This window comes from Bison bison, unplaced genomic scaffold, assembly GCF_000754665.1.
Source record: "Bison bison bison isolate TAMUID 2011002044 unplaced genomic scaffold, Bison_UMD1.0 scf7180017864499, whole genome shotgun sequence".
In the NCBI taxonomy this organism is placed as follows: domain Eukaryota; kingdom Metazoa; phylum Chordata; class Mammalia; order Artiodactyla; family Bovidae; genus Bison; species Bison bison.
In genome coordinates, this window is record NW_011495058.1 from 5,397,925 (window position 1) to 5,418,055 (window position 20,131).

At 41.0% G+C, this 20,131-nt stretch overlaps 1 protein-coding gene across 1 annotated transcript in view; it reads right to left on the reverse strand.

Annotated features, from left to right (window-relative positions):
- The window catches only part of HECW1 (HECT, C2 and WW domain containing E3 ubiquitin protein ligase 1), a 211,042-nt gene that overhangs the window by 182,938 nt on the left and 7,973 nt on the right, over nucleotides 1-20,131 (reverse strand). The window contains exon 2 of the mRNA XM_010829072.1: nucleotides 3,381-3,456. Coding sequence (XP_010827374.1) covers nucleotides 3,381-3,456 — 76 coding nt within the window. The remainder of the gene's footprint in view (nucleotides 1-3,380; nucleotides 3,457-20,131) is intronic.

Genomic DNA, 20,131 nt, shown 5'->3' on the forward strand with positions numbered 1-20,131 from the left:
GGTGACTGCAGCCATGAAATTAAAAGATGCTTACTCTATGGAAGGAAAGTTATGACCAACCTAGACAGCATATTAAAAAGCAGAGACATTACTTTGCCAACAGAGGTCTGTCTAGTCAAGGCTATGGTTTTTCCAGTGGTCATTTATTGATGTGAGAGTTGGACTATAAAGAAGGCTGAGAACTGAAGAATTGATGCTTTTGAACTGTGGTGTTGGACAAGACTCTTGAGAGTCCCTTGGAATGCAAGGAGATCCAAGCAGTCCATCCTAAAGGAAATCTGTCCTGGGTGTTCATTGGAAGGACTGATGTTGAAGCTGAAACACTAATACTTTGGCTACCTGATGCAAAGAGCTGACTCATTTGAAAAGACCCTCATGCTGGGAAAGATTGAGGCTGGAGGAGAAGGGGACAACAGAGGTTGAGATGGTTGGAAGGTATCACTGACTTAAATACATGAGTTTGGGTAGGCTCCAGAAGTTTGTGGTGGACTGGGAGGCCTGGTGTGCTACAGTCCATGGGGTCATAAGAGTTGGACACAACTGAGCAACTGAACTGAAATGAATGACATACGATGTGGAGCACCTTTTCATATGATTATTTGCCATCAGTATAGCTTTGACCAACCTAGATAGCATATTCAAAAGCAGAGACATTACTTTGCCCACAAAGGTTCGTCTAGTCAAGGCTATGGTTTTTCCTGTGGTCGTGTATGGATGTGAGAGTTGGACTGTGAAGAAGGCTGAGAACTGAAGAATTGATGCTTTTGAACTGTGGTGTTGGAGAAGACTCTTGAGAGTCCCTTGGACTGCAAGGGGATCCAACCAGTTCATTCTGAAGGAGATCAGCCCTGGGACTTCTTTGGATGGAATGATGCTAAAGCTGAAAGTCCAGTACTTTGGCTACCTCATGCGAAGAGTTGACTCATTGGAAAAGACTCTGATGCTGGGAGGGATTGGGGGCAGGAGGAGAAGGGGACGACAGAGGATGAGATGGCTGGATGGCATCACTGTCTCGACGAATGTGAGTCTGAGTGAACTCCGGGAGTTGGTGATAGACAGGGAGGCCTGGCGTGCTGCGATTCATGAGGTCGCAAAGAGTTGGACATGACTGAGTGACTGATCTGATAGCGTCTTTGGTGAAATATCTGATAAGATCAGAAGATCTCTGGCCCATTTTTCAATTGGGTTGTTTTCATATTGTTGAGTTTTAAGAGTTCTTTGTATATTTTGGATTAACTGTACTTTACTAGATGTGTCTTTTTCAAATATTTTCTCTGAGTCTGTGGCTTGTCTTCTCATGTCCTTGACATTGTCTTTTACAGAGCAGAAGTTTTTAATTTTAATTAAGTCCATCTTACGATTTTTTCTTTCATGCATTATGCCTTTGGTGTTGTATCTAAAAAAGCACTACTCTACCCAAGGTCTTTTAGGCTTTCTCCTATGTTATCTTCTAGGATTTATATAGTTTTGTGGTTTACGTTTAGGTCTGTGATCCATTTTGAGTTAATTTTTTAAAGGGCATAAAGGTCTGTGTTTAGATTCTTCTTTTTTTTTTTTTTTTTTTTTAGGGACCGCGTGGGCGCCTCGGTCTCGGCCTCCGTGTCCATGCCAGGCTCCTCCATGCCATCCCGGGCTCCGGCCGCCGCCATGATGATTGTGTACAACACCCACCGCTCCCTCAAAGGCCGCCGGGAAAAGGCGAGCTGGCTGAGATTGGCCCCCGCAGCAGCCCCTAATCTTGCACAGCCTGGCCGGAAACAGGTGGAGGTTTCTATGGAGACCCGCCTCCTCCGCTTGTGTGTTTAGATTCTTATTTTTTTTTTCTTTTGCATGTGGATGTCCAGCTATTTCAGTACCACTTGTGGAAGGGACTATTTTGCTCAACTGTATTGCCTTTGCTCACCTTTCAAAGATCAGCTGACTATATAGGGGACTATTTCTGGGTACTCTAGTCTATTCCACTTATCTATTTTTCTTTTTTTTTCCTCACAAGTACCACACTGTCTTGATTACTGCAGTTTTATTGTTAGTCTTGAAGTTGGGAAGCATCGATCCTCCAACTTTGATATTCCCCTTCGACACTGTGTTGGTTGTTCTGGGTCTTTTGCCTTTCCTTATAAATGTTAGAAATCAATTTGTCAGTTTTCACAAAATGACTTGATGGAGTTTTGGTTGGGACTGCACTGATTCTACAGATCAGTTTGGGAAGAACTGACATCCTTACACTATTAAGTCTTCCTATCTATGAACATGGAATATATCTCCATTTATTTAGCTCTTTGATTTAATTCATTAGAGTTTTGCAGTTTTCCTTATAAATAGCTTATACATATTTTGTTAGATTTATACCTAAGTACTTCATTTGGGGAGATGCTAAATAGAAATAGATTTGTGCTTTTAATTTAAATTCCATTTGTTCATTGTGGTAGATAGGAAAATGACTGGCTTTTTGTATATTAATCTTGTTATTATCACTTATCAGTGGATTTTTAGACACATGTTTGCTTTACTGGGGGCTCACTTAGACATGAAAAGCCCTGGTTGACTGTTCATTTTCCAAGGACACTCATGAACACTCATTCATTTTTTTGATCTCAGATCTCTGACATTAATGGCCTGCAAACCATTTGTTGGTTTGACAGTGAGCTAAAGCAATAGTTTTCAAACTGGGCTTGATAAAGTTCTAAAGCTTCATGCCATTGTGTCTTTGCAAAGACCACTTTGAGTAAAATTAAGTGAATGGGGCTCTGAACTTTCTATATCATTTTTGCTTGAGCAACTCAGTTTTTCTTTATATTTTTAATTTTGAAGTTATTTTAGATTTAAAGAAGATTTAGCCAATTTCCCTACTAACATGTTCCAGAAATATGGTACATGATGAAAACTAAAAAAATATTAAATGACTCTTAACTATTAACTAGATACAATTAACAAAATTACAGGCTTCATTTGGATTTCCCTGCTCTTTGCACAGATGCATTGTTTTGAGCAGTTCAGTTTTTATCTGTTTTTCCAACTGGATTTCATGTGAGATTTTATTTAGATAAAGGTCTGCTAGCTGCTTCTTGTCTCAGATTTTCCCTACCTCCACCTTATAAGTTCTCAATTACTGCTATTTAGCAATGGAGGAAAAGTAGAACAGTAGCTTCTCATCATTTCATCTCATCTAAAGAATGCACCTATTCCTTATTGACCTCTCCAGAATATTTATAAGGTCAAGGGGAATTTTAAAATATATTTTAAAATTTTGTTTTACAGATGGAGAAATTGAGGCAAGAGGTTGAGTAACTTGTAGGTAAGAGTCAAACTGAAGATGTCTCCTGATTGCTGACTGACATTCTTATTTTTTCCACAAAGGCCTTCAGATGAGCAAAACATACCTGAGAGAGAAAAGCTGATCAGCCTCCGACTTCCTTGCCCTTGCACGGTCTCATCAGAACCAATGCTTTTAAAAATCTGTAAGAAGGAAAATGGGAGACAAGCAAAAGAAGCATTGAAATAGATACACTCCAGTACAAACATTCTTAATCACAGTTCTTTCTGTAACTACAGAATACAAACACAGAAGTATAATGATTTCATTAGGCTACTATCAATTAGAATAAGCTTTTAGCAACCTAATGTCTTTTCCAGTAATAGAATGCGAAATGCTAGTGAGGATGAGGGGGTACTTCTCAGAGAAATGGAAATCAGCAAACATAATTAGTGTAATATCAGAGGTCTTTTATAACTACCTATGTAAATAATGCCTTTTCATATTCAAATTTGCAAAAAGGTATTTATTAAAGCAGACCCTGAGGCAGTAAAATTGAGAGGTCAATAGATGTTTAGTGTTGTAATTACAAAGTGTTTTCTATTAGCAAAGTATAGTTAAAACTGCCGTATCTCCATTTCTTCTGATCTGTACTACTATCTAGAGATTCCAGGGAAATTTGGTTTATTAGGGAGGAGCCAAGCATGACATTAAGAAGCTACTCTGAGGTCTCTTTATTTAACTGCCTTCCTGGGAAGTTTCAGAACACAGCTGTTACATGGGTTATCTTCATCTAGTGAGAGTGAAAGTCACTCAGTTGTGTCTGACTCTTTGGGACCCCATGGACTATACAGTCCATGGAATTCTCCAGGCCAGAATACCAGAGTGGGTAGCCTTTCCCTTCTTCAGGGGATCTTCCCAACCCAGGGATCACACCCAGGTCTCCCGCATTGCAGGCAGATTCTTTACCAGCTGAGCCACAAGGGAAGCCCATCTTCATCTAGTAGGTATTTGCAAATCGGGTTGCTAAAATGTTTTATTTTCCATCATTGCTCAACACTGATCTGTTAATGGATTAATCAAAGCAGCTAGAGTTCTTGTTTCCATTCTCTTCTAGGCAAGTTTTACCCTGAAATGATTCTGAGTATATATTCAAAGGCAGAGTTACCTTTGCATATGTTACATATTTGGATAAAATAATACCAAAAAAAATCTGAATATAAAGCAAATCTCTACCAGGTCCACTTTTTAGAAGATAAGCTATACTGAAGAAGAGAAAAACAGAAAACTCAGTGACCTCTCACTCAAAGTCTCTTTGTTTCTAGGTTGTGTGGGCTTAATCTCTCTCTGCCTGTCAGTACTCTTGATGCTGAAAGAGCTGTGATTGGATGTGACTGTCAATTTACTTTATTTGAGACTAAGAGTAATGACTGGGCATCACTAAGGCTCATAGTTTCGGCCCAAGGAGAGTCCAAAAGAATTATTAGAACACCTCTTTGTTAAGCAGGTGCCCCTGGTGGCCTTCGAAGCTTGGCTGCAGCTCATGTGCCAATCTTCCCAGTATGTCTGCTGTTAGGCCCACATACAAGATGCATCTCACGGATTCTGGGCTGCCCAGCAGGTGGAACCAACGTGCGTGACATACGGAACGGGGTGAGTTGGAACACTGCTTGGTCTGAGGTATCAGCCCTCTTCACACATCTTGCTCTTTCCCAGTTTGTGTTTGTCTTTCTCTTTGCCTGGCTGACCCAGAGCAGCAGAGGTCAGCAAACAGAGCAGAGACTGCAACCTCAGGCTGGACCACTCTTCTAGCTCTCAAAGTAGCCAATATGCATGGGTCTAATCAGGATTCAAAATTTCTTCATGTTGAAGACTTCTCTTCATTTTCACACCTACGCCTGGACAAAGGCCATGTTGATGTGGGCAGACTGGCCGCACCCCCTTCTGGTGCTATACTTGCCGAGGTGGGACATTTGCAACTGACTGCTCCTAATTCTAGTTTAAAGATGTCAACGTCTAGCTTGTTTCATCTCAGAAGTTCATCTTCTAAGTTCCTTGAGAGCACAATAGAAACTCTACTTTTAATGGAGCCTTGTAGATATAAGTCTAGAGTGTATGCATTCCAATTTATATTTTTTATAAGGTGTAGGATTAAACTGCATGTCTTCCTAGGCTAAATGAGCTTAAACATGCGATGATAAAAAAGAATAGTATTCGTTCTTTCTTATTTGGTGCATACATATTTTGATCCTCATATTTAAAGATTTTTCTGTTGGGTATTCAGGGTATTTACAAAAATGTTCTTCATGTATACTGGATTGAAACAGGTATGCAGACAAAAAGATAATGCATATTTTTCAAAAACTACCAAGCTCAGAAGGGAGAAACACACTGTAAATTCCACAAAATTCTCCCTAACTCTTGGCTTTTTGCTAACATTATTTATCAAGTCATCTCTGTGCCAGACTGATGATACAAAGAGGGAGGCAGTAGTAACTGTGATAAACATTTTCCAGGAAGTAAAGGTGTTTGGGAAAGTTGTGTGTCCCAACTTTTTGTTCAAGATGACCTCCAGAGGCTTGTCTGAAGTTAAGAAATCTGTTGTACTCACAAAGAGACACTACCATTTACTGACTATGAAAATGGTGTGGAAACTCAGCCAAAACAGTCCATCAGGGAATTGCTTATTTTCTCTGGTCTGCACATACTTTTGGCTTTTCAGTCTGTCTGACTCCCTTCTGTTATTCTGTTATCCCTTATGTTGCCTCTCAGACACAGTGCATGGTATCAGTGTTTATTTTGTACAGAAATTATCTCTGTACCTCCAAGAAGAAAATGCATGCTCAGCAGGGCTGCTATTACACACAGTGGCCAGGCACTTAAACTTGGGAGGAGGAACCCTGGAGAGGACTCAGTCTAGGGGTGCAGAGACAGCCTGGAGTGTGGTCCAGGCTGCCACTGTTAGTGTGCTTGATACATGATGCGGGCCCAATATTTTCAGCATGGTGCCGGGTGGGGCACAGGTGGGCACAGGTCAACAGATGAAGACCCATGGTCAGTGTGCTCACAGCAAACTGCGACTCCAGCGTTATGGGAGGACTGATAATGGGCTCAGTGCTCCTGGTGGGCTGCCCCTGGGGAGGAGTATGCAGGAGTTCCTTTCCTGACAGGAACACTCCTCACATGGCAGCTTGGAGCCATATCTGGAGTGAACAAGGCTGGGGACAGCCCTACTAAGGAGGCAGACGAGGTCCCAGGAAGCAGCACAACCACCTAGATTCCTGCAGTCACAGTGCTCTGGCCCCCACCACCAGTCTAGCACTAGGGTCTGTGATGAACACAACAGAGAAATGTATGTGACCTTGGGTTACTTATGGGCAAAACTGCGGATGCTGCACAGCCAGTGCATAGGTTCACTGTGACCACATAAGCCTCGTGGATTCAGTGTTCGGCTCCTTGGGGAACGAGGACACAAGAGAACTTTATGAAAGGAACCTTATGAAACCCAACCCGTAGGCCTTCTACTCCAACAACTGGGGAGAGGACCTTGCCTCCTGACAAGGCTGTGACAACCATGGAGCAAACAGGAGGCCATGCCCAACATTCAGTGCAGGCTCTGGATACCATACCAATCACACCCACTATAATGGACAGCAAACTGAGAAAATAGCCTTTGCACCAAAAATACTGGACTCACACAGTCTACACAAGGATGCTCCCACATAAAAAGAGCCCTTCAAGACCACAATAGATAATTTTCTCCTAAATTCATAGAGACAGAGAAATTAAAAAAACTCCCAATTAAAAGAATAAGAAAAATCCCCTGAAAGAACAAAAAAATAGAAATACTTATTCAGGCTACCAGACCCCAACTTCAAAAAGGAAGTAATAAAAATGCTGAAAGTGAAAGAAAGTGAACTCATTCAGTCGTGTCTGACTCTTTGTGACCCCATGGACTGTAGCCTCCCAGGCTCCTCCATCCATGGGATTTTCCAGGCAAGAGTACTGGAGTGGGGTGCCATTTCCTTCTCCAGGGGATGTTCCCAACCCAGGGATCGAACCCGGGTCTCCTGCATTGTAGGCAGACGCTTTTACTGTCTGAGCCACAAGGTAAGTCCCTAAAATGCTAAAGGAATTAATAAACATTATTATTGTCAGGTCACTGTAACAATGAACCAGAAACTGTAAAGAGGAACCAATCAACATTAGATAACTCAACTGCCAAGATAAAAACTGATCTCAAAGCAATGAGTAGTTCACTAAATAATGCAGAAAAATGAACAGGAAGACAGAATAATGGACATCACCCAATCAGAAGAGCAGACAGAAAGACAAACCAAAAAATGAAAGTGACAAGTAAGATCTATGGGATAATATGAAGTGTGCCAAGCTACACATAATAGGGGTTCCAGAAGGAGAAGAAAGAGAGAAGGAACAGAAAATGTATTTGAGGAAAGTATGGCTGAAAATTTCCCAAATCTAAAGAAGGAAACAGATATCCAGGTACAGGAACCTAAAAAACCTACACAAAGTCATATTATAATTAAAAAGACAAAAGTTAAATATGAAGAGAGGAGTCTAAGGGCACCAAGAAGAAAAACAAAGAATATCATACTAAGTGAACTAAGTCAGGCAGAGAATGACAAATATTATATAATATCACTTATATGTGAAAAATAAAAAATACAAAGTAATATTTATTCAAAATAGAAACAGACTCACAGACACAGAAAATTTATGGTTAAAAAAGGGTAAAGAGAGGGAGGAAAGGAATGAATTAGGAGTAAGATTAACATATAGAAATTATTATACATAAAATACAAGCAACAAGGATTTATTATTTAGGTCAGAGAACTACATTCAATATTTTATAATAACCTACAATGGAAAATAATCTGAAAAAATAACGAGTCACTTTGCTCTATACCTGAAACTTACACAATATTGTAAATTAAATATACTTCAATAAAGGAAATTAGTTTATATCTACATAGATGAACATTTTTCATTATTAGAGTGAGAGAATTTATCAATTTTTTCCTTGTTACATAAGTGTTTGAGAGAACTGTTTATACAGTAGGTGCAATTATAGTAACATCTTTTATTTACTTTAGTCCTTTACAAGCTACATATAACACAAAAACATAGTAATCAATCAATACAAATTAATTAAAATTGCCTCTCCATGCACAACCTCTTTAAATCTTTTTTCAGCATTTATGACAGCCAAGAATTGGAACTACCTAAGGGTGCCTGGAGAATCCCAGGGACGGAGGAGCCTGGTGGGCTGCCATTGTCTACGGGGTCGCACAGAGTCGGACACGACTGAAGTGACTTAGCAGCAGCAGCAAGGGTGACTGCAGCCATGAAATTAAAAGACCCTTATTCCTTGGAAGGAAAGTTATGACCAATCTAGATAGCATATTCAAAAGCAGAGACATTACTTTGCCAACAAAGGTCCGTCTAGTCAAGGCTATGGTTTTTCCTGTGGTCATGTATGGATGTGAGAGTTGGACTGTGAAGAAGGCTGAGCGCCGAAGAATTGATGCTTTTGAACTGTGGTGTTGGAGAAGACTCTTGAGAGTCCCTTGGACTGCAAGGAGATCCAACCAGTCCATTGTGAAGGAGATCAGCCCTGGGATTTCTTTGGAAGGAATGATGCTAAAGCTGAAACTCCCGTACTTTGGCCACCTCATGTGAAGAGTTGACTCATTGGAAAAGACTCTGATGCTGGGAGGGATTGGGGGCAGGAGGAGAAGGGGACGACAGAGGATGAGATGGCTGGATGGCATCACTGACTCGATGGACGTGAGTCTGAGTGAACTCCGGGAGTTGGTGATGGACAGGGAGGCCTGGCGTGCTGCAACTCATGGGGTTGCAAAGAGTCGGACATGACTGAGCGACTGAACTGGACTGAACTGAACTGAAGTTGCAAAAGCCTTTGTGACCAATCACTGCAGCCATTCACTTTCTCAACACCAGCACTACTGTAGTATTCTGAAGTGCCCACTTGGTTGCTCCCTAAATACTTTTCCATCCTCAAGCCAATAAACACAGTATAATCTAGAATGGATGGGACAAGACACATGCCTTTTCTTAACGACATGTGAAAGAGGAAGAGTGCAAGGATAAATTGGAAGAAAGAACCTACTTTAGCATCATTCCTTCCAAAGAAACCCAGTACTGATCTCCTTTAGAATGGACTGGTTGGATCTCCTTGCAGTCCAGGGGACTCTCAAGAGTCCTCTCCAACACTACAGTTTAAAAGCATCAATTCTTCAGCACTCAGCTTTCTTCACATATGTTTGCTTTCCTGAAATTGATCTGCCTGAGAATTCATGGGGTTGCAAAGAGTCAGACATGACTGAGCGACTGAACTCAACTCAACTACTCAACTCAAACATATGGAAACTGAGAACCTGAAATAATTGTTCTTATTAGCCCTGGGAATATCATCATGTACCCCCAGGGAAATATTTACCCCCTGTTGAAAGCAGTTGAGATAGATGAAAGGGTGATACCTGACTTGAGATAGAGCAATGCTAACTGCAGGTGGTTGAGAAGTACTTGAGAGACATGCCTAGATGAGGTGGCAATGATATTCAGAGTATATCTGTGAACTGTTAAGCATTCCAAAGATTCCTAGAAATATTTAGTGATAAAAGCTGGATTTCTTGCAGTCAACATGGTAGAATCCCAGAGTGCTTGAACATGTAAATGAAATAGCATCTGAGTTTTAAATAAGAGGAAAATGCTGTTCCTGCTATTCTCTCATGAACCAATCACGCAAAAGCAACAAGAAGAAAAACAAAAGGCAAACTCCATCCTTAATAAAACCACAAGATATCGACAACTCTGAACACAATGTATGGAGTATGGCTGCTATATGCACTGGAGGGAAAACTGGGGTATGGGAAGACACCAAGTCAAGATGCACGTGACTGCAAATAAGGAGGAAAGAAGGCAGTGTAAGCACCTTGGAATATATTGAAGAAAAGTGCAGAAGAAGAAAAACAAACCGAAAGCTATACCATATTCTTAAATAGAAAAACTCGAAAATGGTAACAATTTCAGTACGTTCTTAGTTAATCTATATCATTATGTGATCGCAGTGAAACTACCAAGAGCATTTGAAATTGGACAAGCTAACTCAAATTTTCCTATGCAAGAAAGAAAAACCAAGAACAAACAAGATTCTATAATGAAAAGGGAAAATAATGAGGAAGAAATGCTGTAAAAGATACTTAACCATATTATGAAGCTAGTGTAATGAAAACAGTGTGATGCTGGTACATGAATAGTTATAGCAACAAAATAGAAGGTACAGAAATAGACCCAAAAAAGTAGGAAATACAACAAAGGTGAATTTTCAAATCAGTGAAGAAAATGGGACATCTGGATAGTAAGTCTGGAAGATGGAGATGCATTTGGAGTAATGCCTCATATTATATAATAGAAAAAAATTCCAAATTGATCAAATATTTAAATGTTAAAATCAAAATCTTAAAAGCATTGGGGAAAAAGATGGAAGAATATTTTTATGATCTCAAACTTGAAGAGTTTTTCCTGCCGGTGAAGAAAAGCCCTGAAGTCACAAAAGAAAACACTGATAAGCTCAACTCTGTAAAAATAAAAATGCATACTTGGAAAAGCCACCATATATCAAAAGATAAATGACAAACCTGGATAAGTATTTTCTTTATTTTTTTTTTTTAATTTTTAAATTTATTTTATTTTATTTTTTTTACTTTACAATATTGTATTGGTTTTGCCATACATCAACATGAATCCACCACGATAAGTATTTTCAACTCACATATTCAAAAGTCTACTTTCTTTCTTGTCTAAGAAACAAAAACAACAACCAAAAGAAAGTAAGTTTGAACAAAGCATATCAAACGATAGTTTATATTAATAGAAAGGAGAATCAACTCTAAAAATTAAGAAGTATTTGACCTTGACTACAAGAAGAAAAAATGCTAATCAAAACTACAAGCTGAGTTTTCACCTGTCACATTGGTAATAAGCAAAAAGCCTGAGAACTCACAGGGGTGATCTGCCAGGTTTTGAGCTGTCTTTTGACTCAATTCCCACCCTTCTAAGCCCTGTGATGCTGGAGTGGAGAATGCTCACAGCATCTCTGCTTTGCCACCTGGTGCCTGCACAGCCTCTGCCAACAGGAGGTACAAGAGGGGAAGAGGAAGATGGAAAGAAGGAAAAAAAACTATCTCTGCTCTCTCTGCTTCCTGTTCTGGTCCATATTACCCCAGCAACTGTTTTCACCTGGGGCTTCAGTGCTTTACCACTGCAGCAGCTAAATCCAGTTTGTGGGTTTTTCCTAATACTCTTCCAACATTGAAAAGTCAGTCTGACCTTTCCTCTCTTAGTGAAGCAGCATCAATAACCTCAGAAGTCCAGTCTGGGTCTGTGGGGTCCCTCCTCTAAGATTGCTGCTGCTGCTGCTAAGTCACTTCAGTCGTGTCCGACTCCTTGCGACCCCATAGACGGCAGCCCACCAGGCTCCCCCGTCCCTGGGATTCTCCAGGCAAGAACACTGGAGTGGGTTGCCATTTCCTTCTCCAATGCATGAAAATGAAAAGTGAAAGTGAAGTCGCTCAGTCGTGTCCGACCCTCAGCGACCCCATGGACTGCAGCCTACCAGGCTCCTCTGTCCATAGGGTTTTCCAGATAAGAGTACTGGAGTGGGGTGCCATTGCCTTCTCCAGCACTGTTGAATAAAATCCTCCTCCAAAGAGGTCTGCATTTCAGTACTGTAAGGTCCTTTCTTTAAGCTTCTAAGTTTTATTTCAATCTCTTCACTCACTCCTCCAGCCTTAGAGATGGCAGCTTTTCTTTTGCACTTACTACCTTACTGATACCTTGAAAGTGAAAGTGTTAGTCACTCAGTCATGTCCAACTATTTGCAACCACATGGACTGTATGTAGCCCACCAGGTTCCTCTGTTCATGGAGTTCTCCAGGCAAGAATACCGGAGTGGGTTCTTGTTTTAATTCTCTTAACAGATTTTTTAAAATCTGTTTAACAATTATTCATATGAAACTCTAAGTAACTGGTATGGTATCCAATTTGCTCTTAACTGATACAGTGGCCCAAAGTGTGAAGACACAGGCAGTCTCACTCATTATTGCTGCTGCTGCTGCTGCTAAGTCGCTTCAGTCATGTCCGACTCTGTGCGACCCCATAGACGGCAGCCCACCAGGCTCCCCCATACCTGGGATTCTTCAGGCAAGAACACTGGAGTGGGTTGCCATTTCCTTCTCCAATGCATAAAAGTGAAAAATGAAAGTGAAGTCACTCAGTCGTGTCTGACTCTTAGCGACCCCATGGACTGCAGCCTTCCAGGCTCCTCCATCCATGGGATTTTCCAGGCAAGAGTACTGGAGTGGGTTGCCATTGCCTTCTCCTTCTCATTATTGATGGGAGTGTTAATTGATACACACACACATTCCCAAGAGAGCTGGCAAATGACCATTAATTTCATGTCTATGAATTTATCACAAAATTACTCAGTCATGTGTTAAATACTATGTATAAAAGGAAATTTATTGTGGCTTTGTTTATATAGAGCAAAAGATTGGAGGGGAGATGAAAAGTTAATGGATAAGGGAATGCTAAATAAATTACAATGTATTCATTAGTGAAACACTTTGCTGCAATTAAAATATATATATAATTTTATTTTTTAAAAAGCCAAATCTGTTGGTGGCCAGCAGAAGATTGTGTAGGGTTATCAAGAAGGCTCCTGGAATTGAATTAAGACCTTTGGGATTAATTCACATGTATCTCTCCTACTCCCATTCTCATGTCCTCTTTACATCTGCTTTTTGAAGTTATAAGTATGAATGCACACACTGTTGTAAAGCCCAAAAGTGAAATTCAGTAAAAAACAGAGTGACGATCAAGTCTTCATACCCTTGCAGGGGAACTTCCATTTCAGAAGAATGAAGACACATGGCTCAGTTGACCAGCCTCCCTTCTCATTAGATCCCTACAACACCATTCAAATCCTAGCTTTCCTTTCACGATACCTCTGCATGAAGATGAGGCGGTCTGCTAAAAACACATGTGTCTCAATTACCACGTCATATGTGCTCTTTAACCTATATGCTTCATCTTCCAGTCTCTAAGAACACAGAGGCTTCTCAGACAGGTGTGATCTTATTCCTAGGAGTAGATAAGTGTGCCAGGGGGAAAGGGTGCCTGTTCTCGAGCACCACTTTTACTCAGAATTTTGGGTAAATCTATTTTAAAAGCAAACATGAGGAAAGTTAAAGTCAAATACAAAATATAGATGCATTTTGAAGGTAATCAGGAGTTTTCAAATAACTCTCTTGCATGTGAAAGACCACTCTGAGTTGCTTCTCCAAGTGCCCCAGATCTGGGTTAACTTCCTTTGGTAAAAGTAGGAGAAGCTCCCTGTAACACACATGGCATTTCCAAAGGGGTGTGAACACGTTATGCTTGATTCTAGCATGTTAACTCTATTTACATAGCCACGATTATTCCAAACTAATATAATGACTTCTTTGAGCCCAAATTGTTGATTAGCTTTGTGTTTAGTTACAGAACAATTAACCCATCAGTAACATAGGGGATAAAATTCATGACTTTCATTGAGCCTTTATATATTCACCTGACCAAGATAACTCTGACTCCATAGTTGATAATGTGAATCTAAAAATCAGTTGCAAAATAGCATCACATTATACCTAATAAAATCTTCAAGCCATGGCATGTCAGTAACCAAGAGTATGGAATCAGGGATTCCATTTTAGATGAGAAATCAGTGGTTCCTGTGTTCAATATCTTTTGCATCCAAGATAAAGTCTATTAAATAAGCTGATACACCTCCAAGCCACCTTAAAAAACAAAAATCAATCCAATCAAAAGCCTAAGTTCCATTTCTACCTCCAAATCTCTGAAATGTTCCAATGAACAACCGATAAATAAACACACCTCACAGATGTTTACAGAGCACTTTTGAGAACGTCTCTTTCATGGAATCCTCACAATATGACGACTAGGTGGTTAGATGTAGTTCATCTGAAGTCCTGAAAGTTTACAGAAAGTTCTGTAAACTCAAAGAACAAAGCCATCTTAAGGGGCTAAAAGAATGAAACATAAAATTCCAACAGTCAACGGCACCCTCAGGCAATTTCCCCAACCTGCAGGACACCTGTGATGAAAGACTTAGACGGCCCCTCCAAGGGGCAAGAAGACAAGTGACAGGGATGAGAGCTGATGGTGTGCCAAGCACAAAGCCAGTTCTTGTGGACACACTCTTTTAACAGATTGTGAATTAGACATTCTTCATGATCCTCACTGCAGTTTACAAGCTTGAAAGCTGAGCTCAGATCAATGACTTCCCAAAATTCAAGGGGGAGGAATCTTGGGGTCATTTTTTCAGACCCAGCCTGGCTATTGGCTCTCTTTTGCTCATATTCTGTTCACATTTGGTTCATATTCTTACTGCTCATCTCTGCCTTCTGATCCTGCAGTCACCAAGTCAGCTTCCAGAGTTCTCACCCCTTCTGCTTTCCTTATTGCCTTGAGGGCAAGATCCAGACTTCCCAATTTCAGGGCTCTTCTGCTAATCACAATGGGGAAAAAGAGAGGGGTTGGAAAAATGAGGCATTTCTCCTAGTTTTCATTGTGTGAATTGGACACAATGTGTTAATTAGAGATGGTTTTCTTTATACTGACTACTTTTGGGGACAGATACTAACACCAAGAGCAAATCCGATTGGGGCGAAGGACTGCTATGTTTGAGATGTGAGGCATTTGGCTTCCTAAAAAGGGTAAGAAATACTGGGAAGGAGAATGCTAGCTAGGAGTAATCAGATAGCAGATTTTCCCTGATGACTTTTAGATTCTTTAGCTATTCTTTTGAACACAGTTTCTGTATCTACAGACTACTCTGAAAGTGGGCACATGACAAGCACTATCAAATTCTAAAAAATGACTGAGTCACTCTGTTTGCTCTAGGGCAGAAGTTCACTACCATGAGCTGCTTCAGAGTCACTACAGGGCTTGATACAAGACAGACTGCTGGGCCCCACCATGGAAGGTCTAATTCTGTAGGCCTAGGGAAGGCCTGAGAGCCTGTACTTCAAGTTTCAGGTAAGGCTTTTGCTGCTGGGGGACCATACCTGGAGAAGTATCAGTATCAAGGGTCTTCCTCTTTCAAATGGTAAAGGAAAGATGTCTCCAACTCTTATCTCAGAAACTGGCTTGATTCCAGTTCCAAGCCCCAGAGGTGGGTTCTGTAATGCCTTAGCCCCCGGAGCCCCCGCCTCCAGCATTCAAACCTGTACCTTCTATTAAAGACAGACAACCCACTTTTCTGCAGATCTTACTTCCTTGCCTAGAGGACTGTCATCTAATCGGCTGGTCCCTCAATCTGCAAAGCGCCTTCACTCTACTCTGTGGGCTTATCACTCTTGAGTGATTCAAATCTGACAAAAGGCATCTGCTGGGGCACCAGTGAGTCTGCAGGCTGTATGGCCTGGTGACATATTTTCTTTGGCTCATACTATATTTGAGTTTTCAAAATATTAGTTTTCAACATACTTTTAAAAATCAGAAGGTTTACACAAAATGTGGGTTTCAGATTTTTAAAGTATCAGAGTATCTAGCAGGGAACAACTAAAGCTGAGAAACTACCACCCTGTTGAGAAACACAGCATCTTCCTGGCCCTCCTCTCTGGGACTACGTGCATCAATCCTAACACACTAGTGCTTTCCATTTTAGGGCTCAGCAATCAGGTTGTGGCTATCCACCAAAGCATCCTATTTGTAACTGGAAAGCTTTTTCTAGCCTGGCAGTGTGAAAATCAATGATTGGCCTTAACATCCTTAAGATCACCTTAGATTTGATGGAATGTGATACTGACCTGACCTGGCTATCTGGAAGCTTTTGAATTTTTAATCTTTGCTCTGGCATGTATGTATGTATGTAATAACTTTTACTTCTTTCTGTTTTATTAAAAATAGTTTATGAGGTGAAATTCACATAACATGAAACTGACCATTTGATGAACAATGCAGTGGTATTTAGCACATTCACTATCTAGTTTCTAAGCATTTTAATAATTCAAAATAAGGCCCTATATCCTATATGCATCAAGCAGTTTCACCCCACTCTCCTCTCCTCCCATAGCCCCAGGAAATCTCTAATTTTATTTCTATCTCTGTGAATTTATATATTCCAGGTATTTCATATAAATGAAATCCTATATGGCCTTTTGTGAATGGGCTCTTTCATTTCGTATAATGTGTGCGTGTGTATTTATGTGTGTATATGTATATGTGTGTGTGTGTATATATATATACGCACACACACATACATGGAATTGGGTCACATATTTAGGGAGGCTGACAAATCCCAAGATCTGCAGTCAGCAAGCTGGAGACCCAAGAGCTAACTGTGTAAGTTTTACTCCAAAAGCCTGAAACTTTACTGAATTAATTGGTTAGTCTGAACAGTTTCTTGGTGTAATCTTTAGGGTTTTCTATACATTATAAGATCATACTGTCGCAAACAAGACGATTTTACTTCTTTTCAATTTGTATGCTTCTAATTTATCTTTTCTGCCTGGCTAGGACTTCCGGGACTATGTCAGATAGAGTTGGTGCACACCAGTAACGGAAGACAGAGCCTGATTTGGGCCCACAAGCAGTTGCAGTGCTGGAGGCTGCGGCTGCTAGTCGTGCTGTCCGGTGGCTGCACAGTCTCCCCGAGTGTGCGCAGACAGTGCAGGCTGACGACAAAGCTTAGGCTGGCAGCACGCAGGGGCACAGCTGGAGGCGCTAGCCCCAGGTGTATGTGTGATGATGATGGTCAGCCATGGGGTGTGGAGGATGGCATCTTGCACTTGTGCATCCTCAGAGGCCCGGGCTAGCTCCTGTTGTGGTTCCCAGGCTCTGGCAGGGGCAGGGAGGGACTTAGGTAGCTTGCATGAGCAAACAAGAATATCTGTGGGGCAAAAGCTGCTAAAATCTGCAGGAATTCCACAACAGCTGTGCTGGTCATTGGTTCCTTCTTCACTGGGAAAAGCCACTGGGCTTGCTTATAGAGCTGGTCATTGTGAACCACAATTACTCCCACCTTATGGCAGCTATTGGTAGATCCTGCTTTTCTTCCTTGTTCCTAGCCATCTTTGACATTGGTGGTTTGGGTGCAGTGAAAGCCAAGATAGATCTTTGTGTGTAGTGCCCTCAAAGCCTGGGAGAATGCAACTGTTCAGCCTGCTTTCCCTTTCCTAGTGAGGAGAACTCTTTCCAGCTGAAACAGTTTGGTACTGAGCAGTGCCAGCCTGGGGAAGTGCTGTATATTGTCACCCTGCTTATTTAACTTATATGGAGAGTACATCATGCTAAATGCCAGGCTGGATAAAGCACAAGCTGGAATCAAGATTGCTGGGAGAAATATCAATAACCTCAGACATGCAGATGATACCACCTTTATGGCAGAAAGTGAAGAGGAACTAAAGAGCCTCTTGATGAAAGTTAAAGAGAAGAGTGGAAAAGCTGGCTTAAAACTCACTATTCAGAAAACTAAGATCATGGCATCAAGCTCTGTCACTTCATGGCAAATAGATGGGGAAACAATGACAGACTTTATTTTCTTGGGCTCCAAAATCACTACAGATGGTGACTGCAGCCATGAAATTAAAAGATGCTTGCTCCTTGGAAGAAGAACTATGAAAAACCTAGACAGTATATTAAAAAGAAGAGACATTACTTTGCTGGCCAAAGTCTGTCAGTCAAAGCTATGGTTTTTCAAGTAGTCATGTATAGATGTGAGATATGGATCATAAAGAAAGCTGAGCTCCGAAGAATTGATGCTTTTGAACTGTGGTGTTGGAGAAGACTCTTGAGAGTCCCTTACAGCAAGGAGATCAAACCAGTCAATCCTAAAGGAAATCAGTCCTGAATATTCATTGGGAGGACTGATGAAGATGAAACTCCAATACTTTGGCCACCTGATGCAAAGAACTGACTCATTGGAAAAGACCCTGATGCTGGGAAAAATTGAAGAAGGAGACAACAGAGGATGAGATGGTTGGAGGGCATCATTGACTTGCTGGACATGACTTTGAGCAAGCTCCGGGAGTTGGTGACGGACAGGGAAGCCTGGTGTGCTGCAGTCCATGGGGTGGCAAAGAGTCAGAAACAATTGAGCATCTGAACTGAACTAAGCTGAACAGAAAACTAAGACAACCTTCCTCAGTTTGTTTCCTTGGTCATCCAGAGCTCATTTTCAACACATTCTTTTGCCTTGAGAGAAACATCTGCCTGATCTTAGAACTGACAATAGTTATGTTTCTCCTGAATGACTTTGCTCAATTTTCATCACCCTGGAACCAGTGAACAATACAACCAGCCTGTTCCTTTTGTAGCAAGAACTACTTGAACACTTAGAGATCAATCCCCACCACAGCCCCTGTAAAACATGTGCCTGCAATTGTCATAGGCACACTTACCTGAGTCCTATCCTTCACTGGCTAAAAGTACATGCTCCTCTATTTTATAAGCCTAAAACCGCTTTGCAGATCAAGCCAGGGCATGTACATGTGTATACACACCCATATCCACACACGGGCAAGAATGCACAATATTCCTTGTGTTTACAGACTTTAGTCTGTAAAGGACACTTAGTAGGGGCAAGAAACTGGCAGCTCATGATTAATTGAGCTATTGAGTTCATTGTGTTAAATTTAAAACCCTTGGAAAGGTGTTTGGAGGTAAAGAAAAATATATTAATTGGAAATATATATATAATATATATAATTCCAAATAATATAATTATTTGGAAATATAGCTAACCTGTCTAAAGATGAGTTTATTCTGTTTACCAACTTTTTGTATATACGTGTGTGTGGATAATTCTCATAATACAGCACATAGAATAATTATTTTGTATCATATGTGTAAGACTTATCTCCCTAGTCTCCTTGAAATTATCAGATCAGATCAGATCAGATCACTTGCTCAGTCATGTCTGACCCCATGATCATAGCATGCCAGGCCTCCCTGTCCATCACCAACTCCCGGAGTTCACTCAGACTCACGTCCATCGAGTCAGTGATGCCATCCAGCCATCTCATCCTCTGTCGTCCCCTTCTCCTCTTGCCCCCAATCCCTCCCAGCATCAGAGTCTTTTCCAATGAGTCAACTCTTTGCATGAGGTAGCCAAAGTACTGGAGTTTCAGCTTTAGCATCATTCCTTCCAAAGAAATCCCAGGGCTGATCTCCTTCAGAATGGACTGGTTGGATCTCCTTGCAGTCCAAGGGATTCTCCAACACCACAGTTCAAAAGCATCAGTTCTTCGGTGCTCAGCTTTCTTCACAGTCCAACTCTTACATTCATACATGAACACTGGAAAAACCATAGCCTTGACTAGATGGACCTTTGTTGGCAAAGTAACGTCTCTGCTTTTCAATATGCTATCTAGGTTTATCATAACTTTCCTTCCAAGGAGTAAGTGTCTTTTAATTTCATGGCTGCAGTCACCATCTGTAATGATTTTGGAGCCCAGAAAAATAAAGTCTGACACTGTTTCCACTGTTTCCCCATCTATTTCCCATGAAGTGATGGGACCTGATGCCATAATCTTCGTCTTCTGAATGTTGAGCTTTAAGCCAACTTTTTCACTCTCCACTTTCACTTTCATCAAGAGGCTTTTTAGGTCCTCTTCACTTTCTGCCATAAGGTGGTGTCATCTGCATATCTGAGGTTATTGATATTTCTCCTGGCAATCTTGATTCCAGCTTGTGTTTCTTCCAGTCCAGCGTTTCTCATGATGTTTCTCTGCATAGAAGTTAAATAAACAGGGTGACAATATACAGCCTTGA